The 26705-nt window shown below is 44.1% G+C and overlaps 1 protein-coding gene across 4 annotated transcripts in view; it reads left to right on the top strand.

Moving 5' to 3' along the window:
• Nucleotides 1-26705, top strand: part of VIT (vitrin) — an 84307-nt gene that overhangs the window by 12323 nt on the left and 45279 nt on the right. For 3 of the 4 annotated variants that reach the window (XM_036434763.2, XM_045580524.1, XM_045580525.1), the window contains exons 2-4: nucleotides 4332-4401; nucleotides 10612-10677; nucleotides 23396-23552. In XM_036434763.2, the coding sequence (XP_036290656.1) occupies nucleotides 4350-4401; nucleotides 10612-10677; nucleotides 23396-23552 (275 nt within the window). In that variant the 5' untranslated portion in view covers nucleotides 4332-4349. Of the gene's footprint in view, nucleotides 1-4329; nucleotides 4402-10611; nucleotides 10678-23395; nucleotides 23553-26705 lie in introns of all 4 variants that reach the window. The other variant, XM_045580523.1, reaches the window with a different exon arrangement.

The following is a 26705-nucleotide window of genomic DNA, read 5'->3' as shown; positions in this document are numbered from 1 at the left end:
CAATGAAATCAGAATGTAGGTGAGGGAAATGTCTTGCTTGTTATGAAACAGCTATGGCAAGTGGTGGGATGCAAATGCAGGGCCTCTGGACTCTGATTTGAATTCCAGCTTCTCTTCTTTCCAGCCTTGTAGGTAACCGTGGGCAAAGTACTTCACCTATGTGTGTCTCCAGTTCCTTACCTCTAAAACTAAGGCAAGAGAAACCCCTACCTGACCAGGTTGTTGTGAAGACTGTGTATTAATATATGACTGGCACTTGGTATGTGCCCAATTAATGTTCATTATGATGAGTGCACCAATCTCCCTCTAAAACAGCGTTTTTCAACCGCTGTTCCGCGGCACACTAGTGTGCCACGAGATGTTGCCTGGTGTGCCGTAGGTGCAGACAAGACAAGAATTTTATAATTTTTCACTATTTTGTTTACTTAATATTTCATAATAAAGAAATTATAAAATACTTTCTTTGTGTTTATTTGATTCCTATTCAAGAGAATTACTTTATATATAGTCAATATAGGCACAGAGTTAAATTTTTTAACATTTTCTAATGGTGGTGTGCCTCGTGATTTTTTTTCATGAAACAAGTGTGCCTTTGCCCAAAAAAGGTTGAAAAACACTGCTCTAAAAGACTCAAGGCAACTTGATGATAGGACTTGCATCTTACTCCCGTCTACCTTGCCCAGAGTATGCACAGAGATTGTTTTTCTGAAGGATTAAATAGATGTGTGATTAAAGATGAATTTTGACTTTAGGAGACAAGAAGTTTATATAGAAGAAGTGGTCTATAAGTTGAACCTTGAAAGATGGATAGTTGTGGGAGGCAGGTAAAGAGTGGTAAGGTGAGGCATTCCAGCCAGAACAATAATAAGAGCATGAGCCCTATTTGCAGTCGGTAGAGAAAAAACAAGAGCCTGGGGTGTGGGGGTCAGAGGGGAGGATTATAGAAGAGAATTGCTGTGAGATGGTTTGAAAGGCAAGTTAGACCATTTCATGAAAAGTCTTTAGTGCCTCACTAAGGGGTTTGGGTTTTATTCTGTACAAAATGAGGGGACTGAGAGAAAAAGTTCTGAGAGGATGAATACATAATCAGACCTGAGCTTTAGGAAGTTGATTCTTTCCAACTGAAGGGTGACCTTCAGCAAAGAAAGCAAGGAATAAGGAGTGGCTTAGGAGATGACTATGACCTCTATTTGATATCAATATCGTCTGTAAATGGTAAATCTTCCCAAGAGATCATCTTATTAATTTCTGATTTATTAACATATATGCACAGGGTAAAGATTTAAATAGAACAGAACTGTAAACTCAGTCCCATCTCTGATCACCACTTACCCAGTTCTGTTTCCCTGAAGCAATAACTGTTATTGAGTTAAAAAGAATTAATTGAATTAAGAGAGTACTACGAACAATTTTACAGAAACAAATTGGATAAATTAACAAATTCCTAGAAACACAAAACCTACCAAAACTAATTCATAAAGAAATAAAAAAATCTAAATAGATCTATGAGTAGTAAGGAGATGGAATCAGTACTCAACATAGTATTGAAAGATCTAGCCAGAGAAATTAGGCAAGAAAAAGAAAAAGGCAACCAAACTGAAAAGGAAGAATTAAAATTATCCTGTTTACAAACATATGATCTTATATGCAGAAAATCCTAAAGATCCCATAACAAGATTATATTCCATCAATTAGAACTAATAACTAAGTTCAGCCAAGTAGCAGATTACCAAGTTAACACACAAAATTCAGTTGCCTTTCTATGAACAATTCAAAAAAAAATTTAAGAAACAATTCCATTTACATAAAAAAAAGACTTAAAAATTAACCTAACCAAGATGGTAAAATTCTTGTACAATGAAAACTACAAAACATTGCTCAAATAAACTAAAAAGACATAAATAAATGGGTACATATCCCATGTTTACAAATTAGAAGACTTAATATTGTTAAGCTATCAATAGCACCCAAAACTGTCTACAAATTCAATGCAAAACCTATCAAAATCCCAATGGTGTTTTTTGAAGCAATAGAAAAACCCATCCAAATATTTATACGGAATCTCAAAGGACCGCAATAGCCAAAGCATTCTTGAAGAAGAAGAGGAGAGCTGAAGGACTGTTCCTGATTTTTTATAACTGACTACAAAGCTACAGTAACCATAACAGTGTGGTACTGGCATAGAGACACACATACAAACAAATGGAATTGAGTAAAGTCCAAAAACTAACCCTCATGTACATGGCCACGCAGTTTTTGACAAGGTGCAAAGACAGTTGCTTCAACAAATGGTGCTGAGCCAAATGGATATCCACATGCAAAAGAATAGCTTTGGACCCTCGCCCAACACAATATACAAAAATTAACCCTAATGAATCAAAGATCTAAATATGAAACCAAAAAATGAAAAAATTCTTAGAAGAAAACATAGGACAAAAGCTTCACAGCAACTGGATCTGGCAAAAACTTCTTAGACATAACACGCATAGACAATAAAAAATAGATGAATTGGACTGCATAAAAATTAAAAATTGTTTTGCATCAAAAGACCATGGCAACAGAGTAAAAAAGCAACACAGAATGGGAGAGAATGTTTACAGATCATATATCTGATAAGGGATTATTATCCAGATTGTATAGATAACTAAAATTCAACAACAAAATGATTAAAAACTGGGCAAAGTACTTGAACTGACATTTCTCCAAAGAATACCAATGGCCAACAAGGACGTGAAAAGATGTTCAATGTCAGTAATCGTTAGGGAAGTGCAAATCAAAACCACAATGAGATGCCACCTCATACCCATTAGAATGAATACTAGCAAAGGAAACAGAGAATAACAAGTGCTTGGTGAGGATGTGAGATTTGGAACCCACGTGCATTGTTAGTGGGATTGTAAAATTGTACCGCCACTCTAGAAAACATATGACGTTTCCTCAAAAAATTAAAAATAGAATTACCATATAATCTAGCAATCCCATTCTGGACAGGGACTCAAAGAGAACAATGCACACCCGTGTTCATAGCATAGCTTGAGTGTCCATGGACTGATGAATGATCAACTGAGAAATAAATTTAAAAATGGGGTATATATACACACAGAGGAATATTATTCAGCCTTAAAAAGGAAGGAACTTCTGCCGGGACCGGTTTGGCTCAGTGGATAGAGCGTCTGCCTAAGGACTGAAGGGTCCCGGGTTCGATTCCGGTCAAGGGCATGTACCTTGGTTGCGGGCACATCCCCAGTGGGGAGTGTGCAAGAGGCAGCTGATCGATGATTCGCTCTCATTGATGTTTCTAACTCTCTGTCCCTCTCAGTTCCTCTCTGTGTAAAATCAATAAAATATATTTAAAAAAAAAAAAAAAAGGAAGGAACTTCTGACATGTAGTACAATGTGGAAGAGTCCTGAGAATATTACACTATTAGAAACAGGCCAGTCACAAAAAGATAAATACTATATGGTTGCACTTACATGAGGTACTTAGAGTAGTTAAAACGGCAGAGATGGAAAGCAGAATGGTGATGGCCAGGGCTGGGAAAGCAGGAGGATGGGGAGTTAGCTTTTAATGGCAGAGGGCTTCAGTTTTAGAAGACAAGAAGAGTTCTGGAGATGGATGGAGGTGATGATGGCACAATAGGAATGAGTTTATAATACTTAACAATGGTTAAGATAGTAAATTTTTTTTAATATATTTTATTGACTTTTTACAGAGAGGAAGGGAGAGAGATTGAGAGCTAGAAATATCGATGAGAGAGAAACATCGACCAACTACCTCTTGCACACCCGCTACCAGGGATGTGCCCGCAACCAATGTACATGCCCTTGACTGGAATCGAACCCGGGACCTTTCAGTCTGCAGACCGATGCTCTACCATTGAGCCAAACCGGCTTCAGCAAGATAGTAAATTTTATGTTTGTGTATCTTACCACAATAAAAAATTTAAGAGAAAAATACTGCAAAAAACAAACAAAAAAAACCACACACACACCAAAAAAAAACCCCACACATAACCATAAGGCCATATTGTTGCTGGTTAGCAACTTGCTCTTGAAATTGTCAAGTTGTTTCCTCGTTAGTTCTAAGCAAAGACCAGGTCTCTGAAGGGCAGAATGCTGGTGGCTGGAACCGGTTTTCTCAGTGAGAACAGACTCTCTGGGTACCAGCGCATTGGCCACTAACCATCTGCATGACCTCTTATAGGAACTTGCAGCTAAATCCTAAGACTCCAGAGGGCAATGCAGCGCGAACAGCCTTGCCCCACACTCCAGTGCCTCCAGCTCAGAACTCTGGCTGAGATGTGATGGTGTTATTGTTTCCTCCCCTCCAGGGTGCCATTGGGAGATTTATGGGGATTGTTGTCCTCACTATGAAGGCATCTGTTATTGAAATGTTCCTCGGTAAGTACTTTTATATGTGTATCTGGATACTCTGTTAACATTCTCCTAAGGTCCAAAGAAATCCTGCCAAGAAAAGCATATAAACAGCACAGAGCATCGCTTTATGGTAAACCTTTTGGAGAGAAGTCCAAGTGAGAATGCTAAGTGTAGATCAAGTTCAGGGCGTATGTGTAAATATATTTTTATGTACAGTAAGTACATCCATTACATTAGAATGTCTCTATGTATTGCGTACACACATCTCTGTATGTATTATATTCTTCAGCAACGGACAAATATTTCAGATAGAGCAGTGGTTCTCAGCCTTTCTAATGCTGCGTCCCTTTAATGCAGTTCCTCATGTTGTGGTGACCCCCAACCATAAAATTATTTTCGTTGCTACTTCATAGCTGTAATTTTGCTTTTGTTATGAATCCTAATGTAAATATCTGTGTTTTCCAATGGTCTTAGGCTCTACAGCAGCGGTTCTCTATAATCTTGATCCACAGGTTGAGAACCGCTAGCAGGGTCGCCTAAGACCATAGAAAACACAGATATTTACATGTCTGTTCCATGCCCCATAAAGAACCTCCTCATATCTGTGTGTCATTCGCCTGGCCATCAGTCTGGTTCTCCAAAAAGCGGTGTCTTGCTCATGTTGCATTTCCAGTGCTGAGCACACCAGATAGGCCCTCAAGGAACACTGCTACATAAATTCTTCTCCTAAGGCAGTGGTCGGCAAACTCATTAGTCAACAGAGCGGCAAACCGCGGCTCGTGAGCTGTATGTGGCTCCGCCAGCCACAGTTTGCCGACCACTGTCCTACGGGATGCCAGATTTTTAAGGCAGCAGAGTCCAAACCTGCCCGTTTTGTGTTGGGTGACAAATTATGACCAGAGATGTTGATCATGTCTTTGCCAGCAATGTATTCAACACAGGTTTGCTGCAAAAATTTCAGAAGCCAGCAGCACACAGGATAACACCTCTCAATGAGCCAATTAAGAAAGAAAATACTCCAAAGCAGTGATGGATTAATGGCACTGTTTTTCTAGGCAAGGCGAGATGAAAGAGAGAAAGTCCAAATTCAGATGAGGTGTATCTTCTCATATGCTAGGCCCGCAGGAGAGCAGCTTCACCAACTGCCCACTGATCTACAGCTGCCAGTGCCGAAATGCAAGCCACGTGTTCCTGCCACGTTTCTAGGGAATGACAGTGCTGGTGTTGGCAGGCAGATGGTCCTCGCTAGGTCAGTGTGTGGCATTCACCACTGTCCGAGAGGAGTCCCTTTGCCAAGACAGAAGCTAATGGCATAGGTGTTTCTCCCCATGTTCTTATGGATAAGCCCCCAGCAGGGACTCTCAGCAGCTGAGCTACTAATTGATTATCAGCCACAACACATGAGACGATGATATCCTGACAGGACTTACTTCATCCTTATATGAAACAACTTTATTACTAAAAACAACCTTTTTTTTTTTTTTTTTTTGTCTTTGCACTTATGAGGAGGAGCAAGTAGAGGAAGAGGCAAAGGCTGTGGCCAGCATACCTGCATTCTGGTTCCAATTTCTGTCCCCAAAGAACTGTAGCTTTAACCAAAGAATACACCCTTTTCTGTAAAATAAAGAGATGGCCTCCAAAGCTCCTCCCAGCATTGTTATTTTATGACTTGAAACGTAATTTTGTGATTTATATGATTGTAGAGCAGGGTGTCCTGTCTTTGCTATGAAGCTCTGATTTATTTGATGCTGGATGTTTCACTGAGTACATAACCCCAAATTAAAGCATGTGGGAAATGTGAATGTCTTTAAAATGATCTGCTTTTTAAATCAGTTTTCAGGAAGGCATTGTGGACAGTGGTAAAGAGGACCAGAGCTGGACAGTGGTTAAAGTGGTAAAAACAGACTATAATCAGGAAAAAAGGACAGTATAGAACTGGGCTCAATTCCAAAGACAACAATGAAAGTGGGGCTTCACAACCAAGGAGGAGGCTGCAGGCGTCAGTGGATAGAAATCTCTAAGAGTCCGGGGGCTCTTGCTGAAGCAACTTGACAGGATTCCTGCTAAAGGCCACAGGGTGGTCAGGTTTCCGGGGAGTGGAAAGGGTTCTCTCTAAACAGGATTCCTGTTAAAACTGGGCAACGCAGGTCCAACAAAGGTGGACACTCAAGCCCAAGGTCAAAGCATAGTTGAGGGGAGGGCTTAGAGGAATCTGACTACCATTTTATCAAGGAGAGGGTCCTTGTCAACACTCCCCAAGTTAGTAACCTCAGGGTCCAGCAGTGTGTGGGCTAGAATGAGGCCCTTCTTTAAAAGTCCCAGACCTATGCTAAGTATTCAGTAGGTGCTTTCTGATGTGACCACTGACCAGATGTCCTGGCCCTTCATGACTTTCCTTGAAAGTAAACGGATTCTGATTGTAACTTATTACTGACAAGAAAACTGGAACACAAGTTCCCATGAACTCTGTCAATGGTTTTAGAAAGCATTTCTCATTACTGTGAAGATATATGATTTCAATATGACCAAGTTAAAAAACAACTCTGCTGGCTTTTTCTAAATGTAAGAGAAGCATAATCAATATAAGACATAGAATATACATGAGAAGCAATATAGGTAAGATAGAAATTATAATTACATCCTTATTAGCATTTGTTATATTTGTTCCAGTTATTTCTCTACATATATTCTTATTTTGTCAGAATTACTCTTAAGGCGAGGGCTGAGCCTGTCCCACGTCCTTTAATCCTCTACATATCATTTGTAATAAACCTTATGATGTTCCTGTTGTTGGAACATTTCCAGTATCTCATTATTTCCAGATCATCACCGGAAGTCATGCTATAATGAACATTGTTTACATTAATTGTTGTCTATAACGTGGGCTATGTTCCTAGGGGTATATATTCTAGGACAAAGACTATGAATGTTTCTAAGGCCATGACTGCCTTGGAACTTTGGCATCTAGACATCCTTTCCTCGAGGCTTCGAGACGCTAATGGCCTCACTAGCCAGATGACTGACTACTCCCCGCGGAGGGCCTGGCTTTCAAGCCCGTATTTCGCTTTGTACTCTGAAGTGTGCACCAGCCATCTCCACCTCTGACTGGCTTCCTGAGAAAAGGAACACGGCTGATTTTTCTCTCACCCAAGTTCAACACCCGATGCAGCATTTCGTTTTAGCAAGAGGAGTCTTACTGATGAGGAATGAAGACTCGCCGCAGGGCACAAGCACATTTGCAGCCTTACTGCCCAGCCCTCCTGGAGAAGTGACCTCTGGGAGCTTTAATTAACAAGTCTCACGAGGGGATGGCCTCTGTGACCCACGGAAAGTGATTAATGACTTGATGAAGCAGGGCTGTTTTCAGCCTGGAGGGTCGTGGGTGAGCAAATGCGGGTGAGGGGGTATTACTGAAATATTTATAGTCCTAATGATACCAGAGCTTATGTACACCACTTGCCATAGACACTCAAGCCCAGGACAGGATTTGGTTTTCCACAAAATGGATACTCACATTTATTACTGTGTCACTTATTCCATCAACTTACCTTGTGTCATTTATTTTCTATATATTTAGTACTTTTTTTAATTTCAAGGATTCTAGTTATTTATTTTTGTCTATAAAATGAAAATGTGGTCTCTGCAGTGTTAAATGACACAGAGGCTACTATGAAAAATGAAACTTGCAGGACGCTCACACACACCCAAACCCCAGAAGTAAATAACACCTACAAGTGTCTGCTTTCATTCTGCTTGGCTAGACCTGGGGCTGCCACTGAATTCTCTTTCATGTTTCTGTTTGTACAGGACATGGTATGTCATCTGTCCCGACCTTGGCTAATGCTGGTTGTCAAAACTGGGGATAATTCAGTGGCTGCATCATTGGCAGAGTAGCTAGAGAATCATAAGATAAATATAAATAAAGTCCCCAGAACAAACTTGGGGACATTGCCTCCTTTTTTACCTTAAAGACAGTTTCCAATTCAAGAATTTCTAAGTCCATTTATGCCTAAATCAAGCCTCTGTGTTCTGTGAAAAAACAAACATAAAAACTAGAAAGGAAAACGCCTGTTTTGGTTAGTCTGTTGCCTCAATGTTCACCTCAGAGTCCCAACTCTATCTAGAAAGCGGGTTTCTCAGAAAAGTGGTTGAAAGAGAGGGAAGTTAAAGCAGCACTACCTTGGAGTGAAAGAATGCCTGGAGAGAAAAGAAGAATAGAAAACAGACTGACCCTTTGAAAGGAAAAACATTACTGGTAGAATTACATACAGGGTAGTGAGAATTTTGCCAATAAAAAAAAAATCACAATATACCTCAATAAATAAAAAATCTTAAGAGGGCATAGCTTTCAGGCAAGAAATCCTATTTGGAGGTTTGTTTTAAGGAAATGATAATAGATCAGTACAAAGATGGAGCTACTCGTGTTAAATTGGAAATTGCCTAAATTATGATATATGCATATAGTACATATTATATATATAATATACACACATACACACTTTTTTTGTAGAAAGCAAGCAAGAATTCATTGACTGCAGCAAAAATATTCTTAGGCTGGGCTGTTTTGGCTCACTGGGAAGTCAGAGAAAGGGCCTCGGAGACAGGTTCAGGAGGTTAGCCCAGGACGAGCTGCCACTGCCCATTGCTCCTCTGTTTGCAAGTCTCCTGGGGACCCTTAGAGGTTAGGGGATAAGTTCCTATAGGGGAAGGAGAGAGGGGAGGCAATGGCATGGGTGTGCTCCCTGGAGGAGCACCAATACATATATTTACAGGCAGTTAAAGTTATTTTAACAGTAACATTTAATGACAAAAAAAGTCCGCATATATTCTTAATACACATAAGTTCTAAAACATTGGAAACAGTATGAGCATGATCAAATATTTGTTTAAAAGTACCTATATGAATACATATATACATATAGAAAAAGACTGATAATATATGTTTGTGTTCATCCATGTTTTCTGTTCTGTTTTTTGTGTTTTTTTACATTTTTCTGCAAGGAATCTATGTATTCTTTTAGTAATAAAAAAAAAAATTGAGGAGAACCAAGATGGCGGCATAGGTAAACACCTATACTTGCTGCCTCTCACCATCACATCAAAATTACAACTAAAAGGCAGAACTACCACCATCCAGAACCGTGGGAAAGCTAGCTGAGTGGAAGTTCCACAACTAGAGAGGTGAAAAACAAATACATATCTATCAACAAGTGAAACTAAAAATCAAATGAATAAAAAAAAAATCTGATGAACAGAGCTGGTGAATGTAATAGAATTAGGGGCATGGAAAGGGAGCGGACTGACAATTCTTAAGGGGAAAGGGTTGTTGGCGTGCAGAGATTGGACAAGGACAGTGGGGTGGGGGGGACAGCCTGGAGTGGGGTGATAATCGGGTGGAGGGGAGCTGGGGGGGGATTGGAACATCTGTAATAATGTGAACAATAAAGATTTTTAAAAATCGGTCAATGTTATTTTTTAAAAACACAAGGCTCGAACTGGTAATGTGACTTTAAATTTTAAATGATAAAGAGGTCCCCCTACTTCCCCTACTGTTACACTTCCCAAAGGAGAACAGCATCCAAATGCTGCTTGCAGCTCTGCTCCTGTTTCTGAGGCAGCTCCAGCATCTGCAGGTGTCCTTCATGGTGGGTGCAGAGCCCTGTGCTGCTGGAGGGACCACCTGGGGAACACACATCACACCTCAGATCTTACAGCCCCTCTCTACTCCTTTTCCTTGTCACCTTTTCCTTGTCTTCCTTTCCCAGAGAGCCCTTCTCTGGGGCTTTTTACATATCCCCTCCACTCACCACCCTAAATCTATGGTGCGTGCACGCGTACATGCACACAAGCATGCCATTCTCTGACCATTTGGAAACTCATTGTGACAAGAGGAAAGAACACAAGAAGGGTCTGGAGCTCATGTACCTCTATCACCCATTCTTAGGGCCAAGCAAACCACATTCCCTCCTTTGCAAAACGGAGATGGTAGGATTGGTGTGGTGACATTTAAAGACAACGAAGGCTAGGCATCTGAAAAGTATTTCTGAAAACCTTTCCTCCAGGAGGCCACGTATACAAAAGATATGTCTTATTTCCTCACCTTAATATCAGGGGAAATTAGTTTAACTAATGAGAATATTTTAATATGTGACCTAAGCAACTATCAGGATCAAGACTGAGAAAGTGTTGAGGTGAACTAATATTGATGAGTTATTTTGTGTTTTCTTCATGTAGTTTTGCTGGTGACTGGAATACACTCAAATAAAGAAACGACCAAGAAGATTAAAAGGCCTAAATTCAGTAAGTAAAGCTGCAATTCCTCACTCACATAAGGCTTGTGTCTCCATGAGGAGGGTTGTTACGTGTTTTTTGTTCAGATAATTTGGAACGTTGTTTTTTTTTCTTTGTCTTGTACTTCATCTACTCTGGGCTCAGACTAATTAGCAATGATTCTTATTTATCACTTATCCCATTCCGAAAAGCATGAGAGACAGGAATCCTAAGGTTAGGGTGAAAGATACGTTTTCTATACCAGAAAAATCCAAAATACACAAAGACCAGGCAATACAATATCGCTACGGCTATTGTGAGAAGGTATTTTCCTGCCATTGAAATGATGTCTTCATCACCATACCAGAAAATTCAGTCTGGCTAATGCAAAGGTCCAGCAAACCTGCCCACGGCCTGGAATCCAAAGGTACGTTTCTCAGAAGAGCCCGTGGGTTTCACACTCCCCCCATGGGAAGGGGAAAAATAAATCTCATTGTGGGTGGTATATTAGTTAAGATCAGATAACAGAACATCCAAAATAACAGTTTCTGCTTCAATAAGACAAAAACAAGTCAGTCTGGGCTTTCAGAGAAATCTTACCATCTTCAAGGACCCAGACGCCTCTGTCTTGTTACTCTGCCTTCCTCCGAGTGGCTCCCCCCTCATTGTCTACAATGTCTAGCCCGGCTCCACCCATCACTCACATTTCAGCCAGTGAGAAGGGAGAAAGAAGGGAACACATCCACTCCCTTTAAAGATGAGTCCAAAAAGTCAAAATGCCACTTCTACTGAAAGACCCTCGGCCATCACTAAGGGAGGATGGGAAACGTCTTGCTGGCAAGCATCTGCACTGCTAGGAGAATGGATGCTGGGAGATACGTAGGACAGGACATAGATGGTTTTACGCCCAAACTTCGTGATCCCCAAGGACCACCAAGGAGCCGAGTCCGATGCAATAAACAAAAGAGCCTTTTCCATGTTAGCATGGGCTCTGTCCCACTCACGCCGGCAGCATGGCGGAAGAGAGAGCGAATTTCTCCAAGCCCCTGGGCTTTACTCCAGTGGTGATGTCACTGCTTTCGCTGACCCTGATTGGTTGGGTGAGGGTTAGGGTCCAGTTACACAAATGGAGGATAACTCCGCCCTGCCCCACAGTGGAGTCAGGAGTTTATCCTCGCCCCGCCCTGCCCTCTCAATGGGAAATCTCACACTCAGACGCTGTGAGCACACTGAGGAACCTGGAGCAAGATTGGTGGGCTTGATGGAGGCTCAAGTTACGGTATATGTAGAAAGGACCATAGAATAAAGGCTTGGGATATCATCAATGTTCTGGGCTCTCCAACTGAAACGTCTTCACGGGCATTGCATTTTGGTGCCTTAAAATCAGTAACATTAATAATTTGAAATAAAAGAAAGGGATTTGCTTCATGCACCATTCTTTTTTTCTTCTGCTCCTTTATAACCTCCATGTGGGATTTCCTGTTGAAATGAGACCAAAAGGGCAGCCATCCACAGCCTCCTCGCCTGAAATACTAAAAAGGAATCTGTTGTTTATTTATTCCTGTCAGGACCCAGAGCCAAGAGAATCGGCCCCGGGGGCAGATGTGCGTTCAAAACAATGATTGGGTTAATATGGAGACAAATGCACACCCAAGTATCAATTCCTTTGGGTTGTTTCCAGTATCTTCATTAACTCATATACAGAATCAGGAAAGGCCTCATGATTACCATGACAACGCTTTCAGTGACTAAGAAAGTCTGTGCTAGATGACCCAAGGGCAAACCTCTTTGAGAGATCTCAGATGGATTGAATTTCTGATATGCTGAATTCTACCCTTATTCTCAAAATCTCCTCTGTGATTCAAATGCAGAACATTTGAATCAATAAGTGCATGAGGCCCTTTTCTCTAATTAGAAACTCTGGCACAATCATTAAATAAAGGGGGGGGGGGGAAGGGTTGGAGATACAATGAAGGTAATGGGATATTCCCAAACCATGGTGATATCTGATTCTTCACCTCAGGAGTTGTTAGTTCCAAATTATAGTCTATAGCTTGGGGCCAAAGTAATTTTCATTTTTTTCTACTCCGTGTTATCAATCTGCCAATGGGTAAGTGACAGATGACAAGGAGCACCTCGTTCACTCATTTGACAAGCATTTATCAGGTGCCAGCCAAGCTCAGGTGTTGTGTTTAGAGGACAGCCATGGAGACTCAGTCTTTGTCCTAAGAGAGCTCAAAATCGAGGGAGGAAGAGAGACAAGTCAATAGACAATGAGGATGTCTTCTGTAAGTGCTCAGACTTTTAAAGGCGCTTTGAGACTCTAGAGAAGAAGCTGTGTATCTTGGAAGGCCAAATAGAAATTGGCCGGACAATAAGGAGAAAAGAGTGTTACAAGAGGGGAGAAGACAGCATGCTCAAATCTTGAAGAATAGAAAGAGCTAAGTATGACTGAAATAGAGAGTAGGAGGTAAGTGTGTTCAGATAAGGGATGGAGGGGTAAGCAGGCACCAGATCCTGCAGATCTTTGTTACTGTGTCCAGGAATCTGGACTTCATCAGGGAGTATCTCAGTGAAGGTTACTTCGGATGGAATTAGCAGAAATCCAAGGCCAATTTGCTTAAGCAATAAAGGGATTTGGGCAGGATGTCGGGTCGCTTGCAGAATCCAAGGCAGAGACAACAGCTGGACCTCACTGGGACTGTCCCCAGATGTAAAGCCCTCACAAATCGGCACCTCTGCTTCTCTGTGTGTATCTGTCTCACTGCCTCTCTCTCTCTCTCTGCAGACCATGTCTCTCAGTTAATCCCAGATTTCAGGGTAGGGGGTTTGAGGGGATGGATAATCTAATTGTATTAGCCTAGCTTGACACAGTGGTTTAGTGACTAGGGTTGTGTTAGAGAGAAAAAGATCAATCTTGGCAACAACAACAAAAAAATGCTTTGTACCAACACATAAAGAGAACAGAATGAGAACAAAAGCATTTCAGGTTTACACGCTGGTGGAATGTAAGTGTCTACCAAGAATGTCACACAAATTTCTTGTGTTTATTACAGTAAAATGGGAAACAAAACGATTACAATTTCTCTTATCTCCTTGAGAGATACACACACCTCGCAGTTGTCTCTGGTAAACCTAGACACCTCTGACTCCTTCTGGAGGGAATATTTACGGATCATTTTACTCTTACAGTTGACACTTCAAAATATACCTTACAAGGATCACTAACGGGTTTTGAGCAGAAAAGCAACAGCATAAAAGCAGGGATTTAAACAAATCACTTTGGCTTCAGTGTGAAACGGACTAGGTCAGTGGTTCTCAGGGGATGTTCCTGGATCAGCATCAGCCTCGCCTGGAACCTACCCCAGACCCCCGAATCCAAAACTCTGGAAAGGAGAGAGGGCAGCAATCTGTTTTAACAAGCTCTCCAACGCCCAGTAAAATTTGAGGACTAGAGAGAATCAAGATCAGGAGTGTGAACATTAGTGTGGACAGGTTCTCTTCAGTATCCTCTGACCTCTTCTAGCCAGCCTCAATTTGCACCAGCACTTGTTCCAGACCAAAAGTCTTCTCCACCCAGGAGACAGGAGGTAACATGATGAGGAGGAGGCAGTTTGAGGGCTTGGGTCAGTGGATAATTTACTGACCCTTGCTACACATGTGGCACTGCTCTCAGCTCTTGAGGATCTGCTGGTCCAGCCAACTGGCAGAGCCAGATTTGAAACTCAGGTCCATGAGGGGATCAACCCTAGACACTTTCCCCAGTGCCTCCTCCCAGTGAGCCAGGACAAGGAATGGAATGCCTGTTGCCTGGAGTCAGATGAAGGCGTTGGATGACCAAGGGCTAACTGAATAGGAAATAAAGCAGAAGAGACGTGGAGATAATGGGAAAGGGAGAAGCCAGGATGAGACCATATGCCACACTGGTGTATCTATTCTGCCTACCCATGGGATCACTGCTGTTTTAGGTAATTGTCTCTTTCTCTCCTCCCTATTTCTTCTTTTTCTTGTCATCACCTTTTCCTTCTTTCCATTATTTGGTCTTCTCATGGCCCTAGTGGGGGCCTTTAGGACCCAGATGGTAGTATACGTTGAAAATAATCCAGCATGGGGGTTTCAAAAAGGGAAAAGCAAAGATGAAAAAAGGGATGCCTTCTTACAGCTCTACTCCCAGTGGTGTATGACCATTCATTCCAAGCTACTGTTCCGTTTTCACATATACAGTTACAATGGGTACACTTTTACTCCATCGCATGTGGCTTATCACATCACCATATTTTATAAATCAAATCAAGTGTGACTGACTCCAAATTGCCAACTGTCGGGGTGGAAAAGGTCAAATTCCAACACTACAGGACTTCCTCCTTCTCTACCCCAGCCCCTAGATGTCTTATGCAATCTAGAACGTTCAGGGAGGTCCCTGAGATCACAAAAGCCTGCCTACCATCTTAGAATAATAAAGGAGGAGGGGGAATAAGAATAAATTAATGTCTTCATAAATTAACCTGTTGTATAGCCCATGGGAAAGTTTACCTCACTGAACGGAATGAGTTTTATCAAGTTTGTTTTCAGAGGTGACTTTCCAAGGCTCTCAATTTCCTGCTGCTATGGAGCCACAGATCTGACCTTCCCCAGAGGCAGCTCCATGGCGGATTCAGTCAGCCTAACCCGCCCAAGCAGTTTGGAACAAATGACCAAAATGTGGCTGCATTTCTCTTCATTGCTGAAGGCTACAAATAATGACTGAAGGGTTTAGGTGTGTTCCTAGCCCTATGGCAGGCATGACACCTCATGGATTTTAAGAATTTAATCTACACTTAAGTGAAATTGATTTTAAGAATTAACTTCAGTTAAGTGTAGATTAACTTCAGTTAAGTGTAGATTACCCACGTCAGAGCCTCTCAGCACATATTGTAATAGACCCATCGGACATTTCCACGTAAATTATGCCAACCACTAACTCCAGAACAATCGCTGCATCGCAGAGTGTGCTAGAGAGGGGAAAATCTATTAAACTGTAAAATACCCTCAGTGGCTTTTCTACTTGTAAGGAAGCCCTTGAAGAGTCCGGATGCAATGGCCTTGGTTCAGATGAGCTAGCGTTACACAGGTGAGAGCTGTGGTTATTAACTCCATCCAAGATTGGATCAGTGGACATCCAACCTTATAGAAGATAAAATAAATGTAAGCAAAGGAAAGCCTTCCTGGACCCAACTCCAAATGCCAACACACACATACAAAACTAGTTAAGATGGCTCCTGTGTGTATTACATTTCCTCTACTATATACTTATTACGGATTATTGTAAGATCTCTTTTACAGTCTGTCTTCCTATCCAAACCAAAAGCACCATGAAGATATGCTTATTGCTCATTAGATATTTGTTGGATGGATAGACAAATGAACAACAAACCACTATAAACTACAGCAGGATTCATACTAGTTTCATGAAAGAGCATCCAAGGAAGGACATGAAAAAGAAGAAGAATTTTACAGGCGGAGGTAGACGGCGGGGCTCTCTAGGCGCACTAAGCCCAGATGTCATGGGAAACACATAGAAGTTTCCTGGGGAAACAGTGAGCGGAGTGGTTTGGTTTAAGTGCCAGGGTGTCATGGAAGATGCAGATGGAAGGTGGGCTCAGACTGGGCAATGCCAGTCTGAGAAGCTTTGTTCTTCCCCATGTTTTCGCTCCTGACAATTGGCAGTTTGGAGTCAGTCCCACTTATTTGATTTAGAAAATATGGTGATGTGATAAACCACATGTTACAGGGTGGGGACTGAGAGTTTTCCAAGCAGAAAATCTAGATGATGAAGACAACAATCAGTGAGATAAATAAGCTATTCTCCATGGGCAGTGAAGCTACATTCTGAAATATTTTTATTATATTTAAAGTCTGTTGAAATTGTCTTAACCTGGGGTGAAATGTACAACGTTTAATTCACATAGTTCTCTCCAATAAGTTAACCTTAATACCTTATAAGGCAGGGAAAGATTTTTGCAATCAACCTTGAAAGGATAGATGATTCCCAGAGGTACTGCCTCAGGCATGGAGAGGCCATTGTTCTGGGACTGGGTTGTTTCGAGTATTGGATGCTAATGAAGAGATATACAGCTCTGAGGTTATGGGATTTTTGGCATAACATACATTTGGCTTCTTGAGTAGGTTCCCATATTGTTAGCTGTAGCAACTTATAAGTAACCCGCAGGTGCCTGTGCCCTCTCAGACCATGAAAACAGACGAGGATTTGCTTTCTAGCCCTCCTCTTCCCTCTCCCCCCTCCCCTTTCCCCCTCTTCCTCCTTTTTTCTTCTTTTTTCATTGATTTGAGAGAGGAAGAGAGATTGAAACATCAATGATGAGAGAGAATTCTTGATTGGCTGTCTCCTGCACACCCCTAACTGTGGATTGAGCCCGAAACCCAGGCATCTGCCCTTGACCAGAATCAAGCCTGGGACCCTTCAGTCCCCAGACCTATGCTCTATTCACTGAGCCAAACCAGTTAGGGCTCCAGCCTCTTCTGACGCGTGGGTGAGAAGGGAGGTGAACTCTCTCTGTGTTACAGATGTTTAGTTATGTAAATCCTACCACAGCAATTCTCAGAAATAACAGGAAACCAATTAAGGAAAATTACACTAGAAGAGTTGCCTTGCAGGTATTTGGGATAAATGCACAGATGGAAATACACACACACACACACACACACACACACACACACACACACACAAAAAAAAAAAAAAAAAAAAAAAAAAAAAAAAAAAAAAAAACCAAACAAACAAAACAAAACAAAACAAAAAAAAACACATGGACACAAACACTCATCCACACAACCTATTTCCAAGACATATCCTGCATTCACCTGCTGGTGGCTGTCAGTGACCTTCAGTCAGACAAGCCCTGGGGCATCAGAGTGGGGAAGCAGCAGTTTAACTCCTTCTCTTCACTTATGAAAGAGGCAGCCAGGGAGAGCTGGCAAAGCTTCTGGTTTAGAGTTGGAGGATCCCTGAATCTGCCTCTTCATTGGCACCTGAGTTTGAACACTCAGCTTACCTCTCTGGAAAATGAGGACAGTGTGCCTCTCAGAGTTCTCAAAGGGTCAAGTGAAAAAAATGTGTCTCACTGTCCTTGGTAAACTAAAAGTAGGATATTTTTAATCACAAACTTCTGCAGCTGTCCAAAAGGTGTGTTGCTACAGAAAAGTTAACCTCTGTTATCCAATCACTGCTTCATTGCCATCCTTCCATGACAAAAACGTTGGTTAGAAGGGCTAATCTGAGCAGACTTTGAAGTGTGTAAAGCCTGGGCGTGGTGCTATCTGGTGAGGCAAGTGCGCTTTACCAGGTTTGTCTTTATCAGCTACTCCCATCATGTGTCCTGTTTTCCCCAAACCGGTGCTTATATATATGCTTCTTGGAAAACCTTTAATGACCAAGGGAAAATGTTTCTTTAACCCCTCCCCACCACCGCCACCACCGCCACCATGCTGCACATCTTCCTGGCAAAGGCTTGGCTCAGGAGAGAATGCGATACAGTGTAAGAATCAGACATATCTGGGTTCAAATCCAGCCCCATCATTAACCAAAGCTGTAGTTTCATCATCTAGAGTGGGGCCATCCAGTATTAGCTTGGCCACATGGCTCCTCAGATGCCAGGTTGTATCTGTGTAAATACCAATTCTACAACCTTCTTAAAAGTCCTGAGCTCTCCCTGTGGTTTATGGGGAATCTGAAATGTACTCCTCAGTTTTATCGACCACACCCATCCTGTGTCCCCATGGCCTTCCTGCCCGGCTCTGCCCTGTGACTCAGCCACGTCAGCAGCTCCTCAGAGAAACTTCCCTTCAATGAACATTTTATCATATTTAGGGCCTTTCTGATTTTTAAGGATCAAAAGAAGGAGTCACCTCACAGAACACAAGATCTTCCACCAGCACCTCATTACACCCTCACCCTCTCTTCTTCACCACTTTACACACAACCTTCTCTCCCCCATTTAACAAGCCCATTTTCCGGGTAGACTCTTCTCCAGGCAGGAAGCTCAGCCTCTGCCCCACGTAGGCTTGTCGAGAAGTCCCTCCTGAAAAGAATTCTGTGCAGCCCTGCAGATTTGTGTTCTTTCACCACCACGCCCGTTCCCACATCAGAGTTTTCGCCCTGGCTCTTCCTTCTGTTTAGAAGATTTTCTTCCAGGCCTTTGCTGACGGACACCTTTTCATCATCAAGTAACAGTATTAGGAGATTAAGTAGAGAAAAATTCAGGAACCAAATCCTTTAAGGCCTTAGAGATCACCTTAAGGAGCGTTGGCATTATCCTGAGGGCCACAGAAAGCCAATGAGGGGTTTTAAGCAGGAGAGCAATGAAATGCGATTACGCTGTTAAAAGCATCACACCGGCTGTTCAGTGGAGAAAGGACTGAGGCAAAGAATGTGTAACATGGAAGGGATAAGACGAGACAGGAGGCTGTTTATTGGGTTAACAGATTAGACATGAAATGTCAGTGACTTGGACCAAGGTGGAGGTAAGAGAGAAATAGCAGATCTGGAAACAAAACCAGCAGGACTTGCTAGTGGACTGGTTTCACCAACCACTGGGCATACATTTTTGTTTGAGCAGCAAACAAAAATCCTGCCCTCATGGAGTATATATTCCAGTAGATGAGTAGACTATTAACTGGAACTGGGACACAGAAAATGTATTATGATTTAAACACATGAAAGGAGAAAGCATTCCAGGTGTGAGAAATGCACAAGCCATGTCTGCAAGATAGCATTCATCGGAAACCTACAGGGACATTCCACGGAGGGGATGTGGAAAGGCCTTAAGGATTCTGGAATTTTTCCTGAAGGCAGCAAAAAGCCATTGACCAAAGGTTCAAATTTGTTTGAATCAAAAGTGATCAGAGGCTGCTTAAGAAAAATGAGGGAAAATGCTTTACGACCTAAGTCACTAGAAAGGAAGAATTAACATGATCTGGCCACTGAAGCTCAGGATCAAGAAGAGTGCATGCATTTTCCAATTTTACTTAATGGTCATTTTTATTTTGTTAAGCTAACTTTTTGTATAAATCTCTTAAAATGGGATTTTACTCTATTGGAATACCATGGTCCAACAGAACCATTTACTATCCGAAGTGTTTATGCATAAGTGCTTTTATGTTATAATAATTCCTCCTCATTGACATCCAGGAGGCAAACTTATAATGGCCTTCTCAAATTGGTTAGGAAATGTGTTTTCCAGAAGCAACGGGCTTGCCTAGGACCATTGAAAAGATGAATGGCAAAATAAGAAGTAGCGCACACAGTCTGATTTGGCTTGCTACATCCCTGGCTGATTGCATGCAACACCCCTCAACAATGCCTCTGTTACTGGACGCGGCAGGAGACTCAGTGCAGAACGGAAACATTTGCAGTTCCACCTTTAAGATCTCAATGTTGCATGAAAATAGTGGCTCAGGCAATACCCACTTTTCCCAGGAACTCTTGGAGACCAATGCGACAGACACATTATCACCATGAGTAGCATCTAAAGGCTATCCCACAGTCCTTACCATCTGGGTAGCAAGTGCTTCTTCTCTTTTCCATGTGGCTGGTACCAAGAGCCACTGGGAAGGGATCCTTGGCAGATTCTGAGATGCTCCAGTGTGAGCTCTGTCATGAAAGTGACCGTGACCTTGAGAAGTCAAGGTCACCTAAAGGAATCCTATGAGGGAGAAGCAGAGCAGGAGGCCAAGGAACAGGTCTCTGTGCAAAGGCCCCAGTGAAGCAGTTCTGGGCTCCCCCAGGACCTCTGTGACGTTAGCCCAGGTCCCCTCACTCCCACCAGCAACCGTCCACTCAATTCTTGTTGTTTCCAAACGCTCCTGGGAGGAAACCCTTCTATGGCTTCTTACTAAGTTCTCACCTGAGTTAGCAACAGGGACACAGCATCCCCAGCACCTGATTCTCTGTTTTGACATCTGTCAAATATCTCCCTGTCCCTTCAGACCTGGGAATGATACTTCTTGAGCTGCCTTAATTTTGACTATTTTCTGCACTTTTGGGATAAAACCCAAAGAAGGGAAGGGAGATATGCAAGTGAACCTAAACAACAAAAGAGAAAGAAACAAGGGAAACCTAAGCTATAAAATGGAATCGCTCAAAAGTACTCAGAGGAAATGCAAAGTCAAGTCATTTCATACGTGCTTCAAGTAGAAAAATGGAAGGTTCTTGGAAGGTTATGGGACAACAGACAATTTCACAAGTAACTGTGAGGAGACTGTGAGGAGGTAAACCATGGCCGCCACAGACTCCAACATGAGCTGCCAAAGAGACAAATGGCTGCTTCTCCCGGCTGGAGTTAGACACTCTCATTGCCAGTGACATGGACAATTACTCTGACATCTTTAATCAGCTCCCTCTCTCCAGCTTGACACTCTGTACACATCAACAGACATCTGACCTTTAGCTACACTTTGCCATTGCCCTTGGTTTTTCCAAAGCGCATAAACCTCGGTGCCTGCTTTCATTTTTCCTCCCTCTGGGATGGGCTGGTCCACCAGTTTTGCTAACCCAGCTGGGTGCAGAAAGAGCAGATCTTATTTAAGGTACTTCTCAGGTCTATGTGCAAACAAGACCAAACAAATTTTTTAAAATTCCCCTTAAAGGAAGGGGTAGGGAATTTGATTAGCAGGAAGCATAATATTCCCATGGAACATTTCCCCCCTTATCTTTTTAAAGCAACTATTTCAGGAGACATCCCACTGCATGTGCCATGTGCTCCCTGAAGCCTTTCAATAGGTTTAGTCATTATGCACAGCTCACACAGTAAGCGTCTAGATGTGGCCATTTATTCCGTTTCCCAAGATCTGGCTTGGCCTGCCAGGAGACCCAAAATCTTAAGAGAGCCAAAGGTACATCCAAACTGAACCCCGGTTCATAGAGCTTGTCACCTCCTGTTTCAACTAAATAAGAACCAGGAAGGAATGCTTTCCTTTTCTTCCCGCCTACGGGAGGAGGTGCATGTGGGAGTGCGGATGTGATCTGAGACAGGAGGAGAGCTGAACGCACTGAGCTACACCCGGGGATCAAGCAACGAACCAGTTCAAGGAGAGACTACACTGGCCTGGTCAGCCCCCAAATTGCCTTTTAACAAAAAAACAACTCAACACTCTACGACTCAACATAGTAAATGCAGCCTTGAGTCTCAGGGTTTAAAAGAATGAAAGATAAAAAGGAAATAACTCCGGAGGCAACCTGTGGCGGGAAGGATGAAACCACAAAACTGCTCTAAGCACAGCGCTCCGCTCCTTAGCGGGACCGCAGATTGTGTTAGCCTGTGATCAAGCTCAGCCCGGGGCGGCAGACTGCCAGGGCGGGGTGTTCGAGAGAAGAGTAAGTCTCCTACCACCCGGTTCTCTGCCCCGCTCAGGGAGGGAAGGGTTAAGGAAGCCAGTGTGCTCTGACTCCAGCTGGAAGCCATTAGCAGCTCTGAGACCATCTCAGGAACCCAGTTAGCGGGTGGGTGGCCTGGCCGAGATCCTGACCCCGGGTACATGTATGGAATCACAGGCTCCTGGCACTGGGCGGGGCTTTTGTTCTACCTCCTGCCCACGGTGGAAATCCCCTCCTCGACTGGCCAGTCCCTCCTTGCACACGTCAGCCCATTCAGTGCTCAAGGGGCAGCCCACTCCTCAAGGGCAGGTTCTATTACTAGATGAGTTCTTCCTGGCCACTCCTGTCTGCCCTTGCATTCTAACGCTGCCCCCTGGTGTCAGCGCACAGAAGTCCTCCCTGTGGAGACAGCCGTCACTGGCTTCCAGATTCTTTCTTAGGGCCAAACAGCCCATGTCCACCAGCCAGCCCTTCATCTGGTTGTTTCCAGGCCCCTGAGCTTGCTCACTCCTTGAACTGTGCTCACGTTTCCAAGTCCCCTCTGAAGAATGGGCCCAGAGCGGGAAACAGTCCCAGCTCAAAGGGTATTGGTAAGCCAAAACCGGTTTGGCTCAGTGGATAGAGCATCGGCCTGCAAACTGAAGGGTCCCAGGTTCGATTCCGGTCAAGGGCATGTACCTTGGTTGCGGGCACATCCCTCTCTCATCGATGTTTCTAACTCTCTATCCCTTTCCCTTCCTCTCTGTAAAAAAAAATCAATAAAAAATATATATATATTTTTAAGGAGGGGTGGGGGGGGACATCGGTATAGTGTCATCTTTTCCCTGTGTGAGAGGTAAACTTTTTCAGGGAAGATGCAGCTGCACTTCCTTTAGGTCCTGCCACTAGGGCCTCCCCCTGCCGCACCCCTAGCAAGCTTTTAGCTCCAGGAGACTGGCCTCCTCCACTGGACAGCACTGGCCCAGCAACTGCAGTCACAGCCAAAAACAGGAGGGGGGGTGGGGGGGGAGAGGGAGGGGTGAACGAGCTTCTTCCGGGTGCTCAGCAGGGAGCTCCCAGCTTCCCACCAGTGTGAAGGCAGAGGAGGAAAGATCACTCCCATCCTGACCGCGGATCCATTAATTGATTGCCCAGATAAACACAGGAATGAGCTTTTTGCTTTTGCTCTCGGCAGTTAAATGCAACGGACGGCGTTTGCTCGTCTGGTCTGAGGGATGTCCTAACTAATTACATCTTTGCTTTCATTACATGGAGGGGACCTGGGGTCAGCCCAGGCTCTGGCTCTTCGTGATTAACTAAATGAATAGCTGTGACCTGACAGAGTCACCCCGTATAAGCTGAGAGCACAGGGTGTGATTTGGACCTATTTTATATTCTCAGCTGTGCCTCCGATCAACTGTGATGTCAAAGCTGGGAAGATCGTCCATCCCGAGTTCATTGTGAAATGCCCGGCAGGATGCCAGGACCCCAAGTACCACGTGTACGGCACGAACGTCTACGCCTCCTCCTCCAGCGTGTGTGCCGCTGCGGTTCACAGGTGGGCAGCGCGGAGCCACTCAACAGCCAGCAATCGGGGTGCGGGCGGGGAGCCGGGCAGGGTGGCTGATGCAGCACACAAAAACATACAATATACAATAACTGAGCACCCGGGAATCCATCTGCCCCCTGCCCCGGAGGATCCCGCCGGAGCAGCGGGTGGTCCTGGATCTCCTTTCCCCAAGCTCGGTAGATGGCAGGGCTCCCTCCTCTGCACCCCCCAATGGAGCCGAGGGAAGAGCCTACTCTTTCACCTTCCTGCCAGGGACACCAAAGTTCCTGATGATGTAAATACCTGTGTGTGCTGAGCACAGAGATTCTAGGGATGAGACTAAGGCAGGCCCAGACATTTGGAGAAGAATTGTCCAGGCCATGGTGATGCCTGAGACCGGGGGACAGGAAGGGTGAGGAGGAGGGCGCCGTGACACTGCTTGGCCCGCTGTTGGTTTGAGACCAGGCAGGACAGGAGGCTGCCATGCTTTGGCCCAAGTCACTGCCTAAAGGAGGAGAATCCTCAGACAACACAGGAAATGTGTACTTATTGAATATCTTTTTATATAGATTATTTTTTATTGATGTCAGAGAAGAAAGGAGAGGGAGAGATAGAAACATCAATGACGAGAAAAAAACCATTGGTGGGCTGCCTCCTGCACACCCCCTTCTGGGGATCAAGCCCGTAACGGGAGCATGTGCCCTTGACCGGAATCGAACGCACAGGCCGACGCGTTAGCCACTGAGACAAACTGGCTAGGGCTTTGCTTAATATCTTTGATAATAAGGCTAATGTGTAGGTGCCAAGCACCCCACCTCTGCTATCTTATTTAAACCTCACCACCGCCCTACGCGGTATCTACTCTGATTAACCACACCCTAAGGAAGAAGAGAAGCTGAAGAGCCACACTGTTCAAATGTAGCAGCAGATGGGGACCCAAAGCCACGTCAGGGCCTGCACTCCTCCCACCGCAGGCCCTGCTGGGAGACGTGGCTCCTGACTCAGGGCGTGGAGTGTCTGAATTATTCAGGCTTCTAGCTTCTTTTCCTTCTCCCTCCCGGCACACCAGTTGGTGGATTGTTCAGTGTTACCTCTCCAGAGAGAGGAGAGAAGATGTAAAAATGCATGTCCCTTCAAGGTATGTAGCCAGTAGCTTCTCTGAAATTGGAAAAGCAGTAAGAAAAGAAAACTACGTGTAAAACAGTTGGAAGAATTACTAGTGGGTTTTGTTGGCCGTACTCCTCTTTTTCCCATCGCTGCAGAGAGATAAGGAATTAACCGATCGTTCAATGTGACAGGATGATGGAGCCTCTATTAGAGACAGGTAGAGGGATATTAAAGAGAAACCACACTAAATGCGGTTTCTTAACTCCAGACTATGGAATAAAAATATTCTGCTTTCACTCTGAAGTCAATTTCATGCCAAAACAGGTATGTAAAGATTTATAGACACGCCTGCACGTGCACGAATACACACGTGCATGCCTCCCAAACATATCTATCTGCACACGTGTGCATGCTCATTCATCCTTCACGCCCGTGGGCGTGCCCACAGCTCCACCACATCAGCTCTCTCCCGGCTGCGGCTGTGTAGACACTGACCTCTGTCGCAGAGGCTGAGCCTGTCTTAGGTGCTTGTGTTTTTCCAGCTGTGATCTGAGATGGCTGGCACTGGTTTCTGGTTTCCGCCGACCACTCCTGCACTCTCTTGCTTTTCCGTGTTTCCTATGCAGGACAGAGCCCTGCGACTTAATGTGACCTCACCAAAGATGCCATCAGAAGGGCAGTATTCCTTTGCACTGTAATCCTCGCCTTTTAGCATCATCTCAACCCAGGAGGCTGCTAGCATCCCCATTTGTTAGAAGAGGAGCAGAAGCACAGGGCGGTTCATTAAATTGCTGAGTTGCACACTCAGGATTAGAAGTCATGCCCACGACTTCCAGCCCAGAGCCCAGGGGATACGCTGCAGGCTCCGACCCTCCCCCAGGATCTCCCGTGGTGGTCAAGTGGCTGGTACATCCGCCTCCCTGAACTGCTGGAGCCTCCCAGGATCTGCCCTCTCTGGGAGAATGTCCTCAGCCTCTGGTTCAGCCCACAAGATGAGGCTCACTCTCTCCTATTGTAGTCCCGGAACACCTCATGGAGCCCCTCATGGGAGCGCAGTAGGTCTACACCTGCACCTCTCCCCTTGTCTGGGTTTGCAGTCTGACGTAACGTTCACAATCCATTGTGAGAACCCTGGAGGCCCCAGGAAGGCCCAGCAGGGCCCCCTCCCTCACTCTGTGGCAGCTACAGGGAGTGTGCACACACACACTTCGTCCACACAATGGAATATAAATCCAAGAGCAGAATCATTTCTCTGGGGGAAAATAAAAACCATAAGTTATTTTTATGTCCTCCGTTAATTATGAGTAAAGGGACCACGGGATAATTTCTTTTAATAATTAGAAGTTTCCGGATACACCACCGGTATGTGCTGGTAAATGTTTAACCACCGGCTCTCCGAAAAGGTTGGGGTTGTTGATTTACCGACTTGGGTGGTATAAATACTCCCATCGTATCTGATTTCAAGCTACTGATGTGAAATGAACCAGCTCCCACAATCCTAAAGCTTACCAGTGGGCTTTGGCAAGCAGAACCCACACACCATTGACAGGCCTTCTAAAACAGACACATGAAACATGGTCCTTCCCGTACGAGAATTTCCAATCTAGCTGGGAGACCAAAGGAACTCAGAGTCTCAACTGGGAGACAGGATGTAAGGTGTTGCTAGGAAGGGGCTTAGGGAAGTCGTGTCAATCTCGGTGAGGAAGATGGTGTTAGGGATCCAGTGAGGCAGAAGTGGGAGCCAGGTTCTCAGAGCAAACATTGAGACACGGGAGAGAGAACCGGCATCTGTCAGGCGCAGAGACCGGCCCAGCTGCAGCTGGGAGAGGTGAGGGAAGGGATTCTGAGCGCTCCTGAGAGAAGAGACAGCAGGTTGCCAGGACATGAGTTTGTGCCAGGAGGTACCTGTGTTTTTGAACCCAAGAGGTCACTGTGACCAGTGGGACAGACCCAGGGTTCCAGGTCACCAAGACCTGGATTCAAATCCCTGCCTTGAAACGTAATAGTTAATCTGGAGTCACTCGACCTCTCTAAGTCTGTTTCTACCATCTGGGA

The sequence above is a fragment of the Pipistrellus kuhlii genome, unplaced genomic scaffold (genome assembly GCF_014108245.1).
Source record: "Pipistrellus kuhlii isolate mPipKuh1 unplaced genomic scaffold, mPipKuh1.p scaffold_m20_p_13, whole genome shotgun sequence".
Taxonomy (NCBI): domain Eukaryota; kingdom Metazoa; phylum Chordata; class Mammalia; order Chiroptera; family Vespertilionidae; genus Pipistrellus; species Pipistrellus kuhlii.
This window is presented reverse-complemented; position numbering and strand designations above follow the sequence as displayed.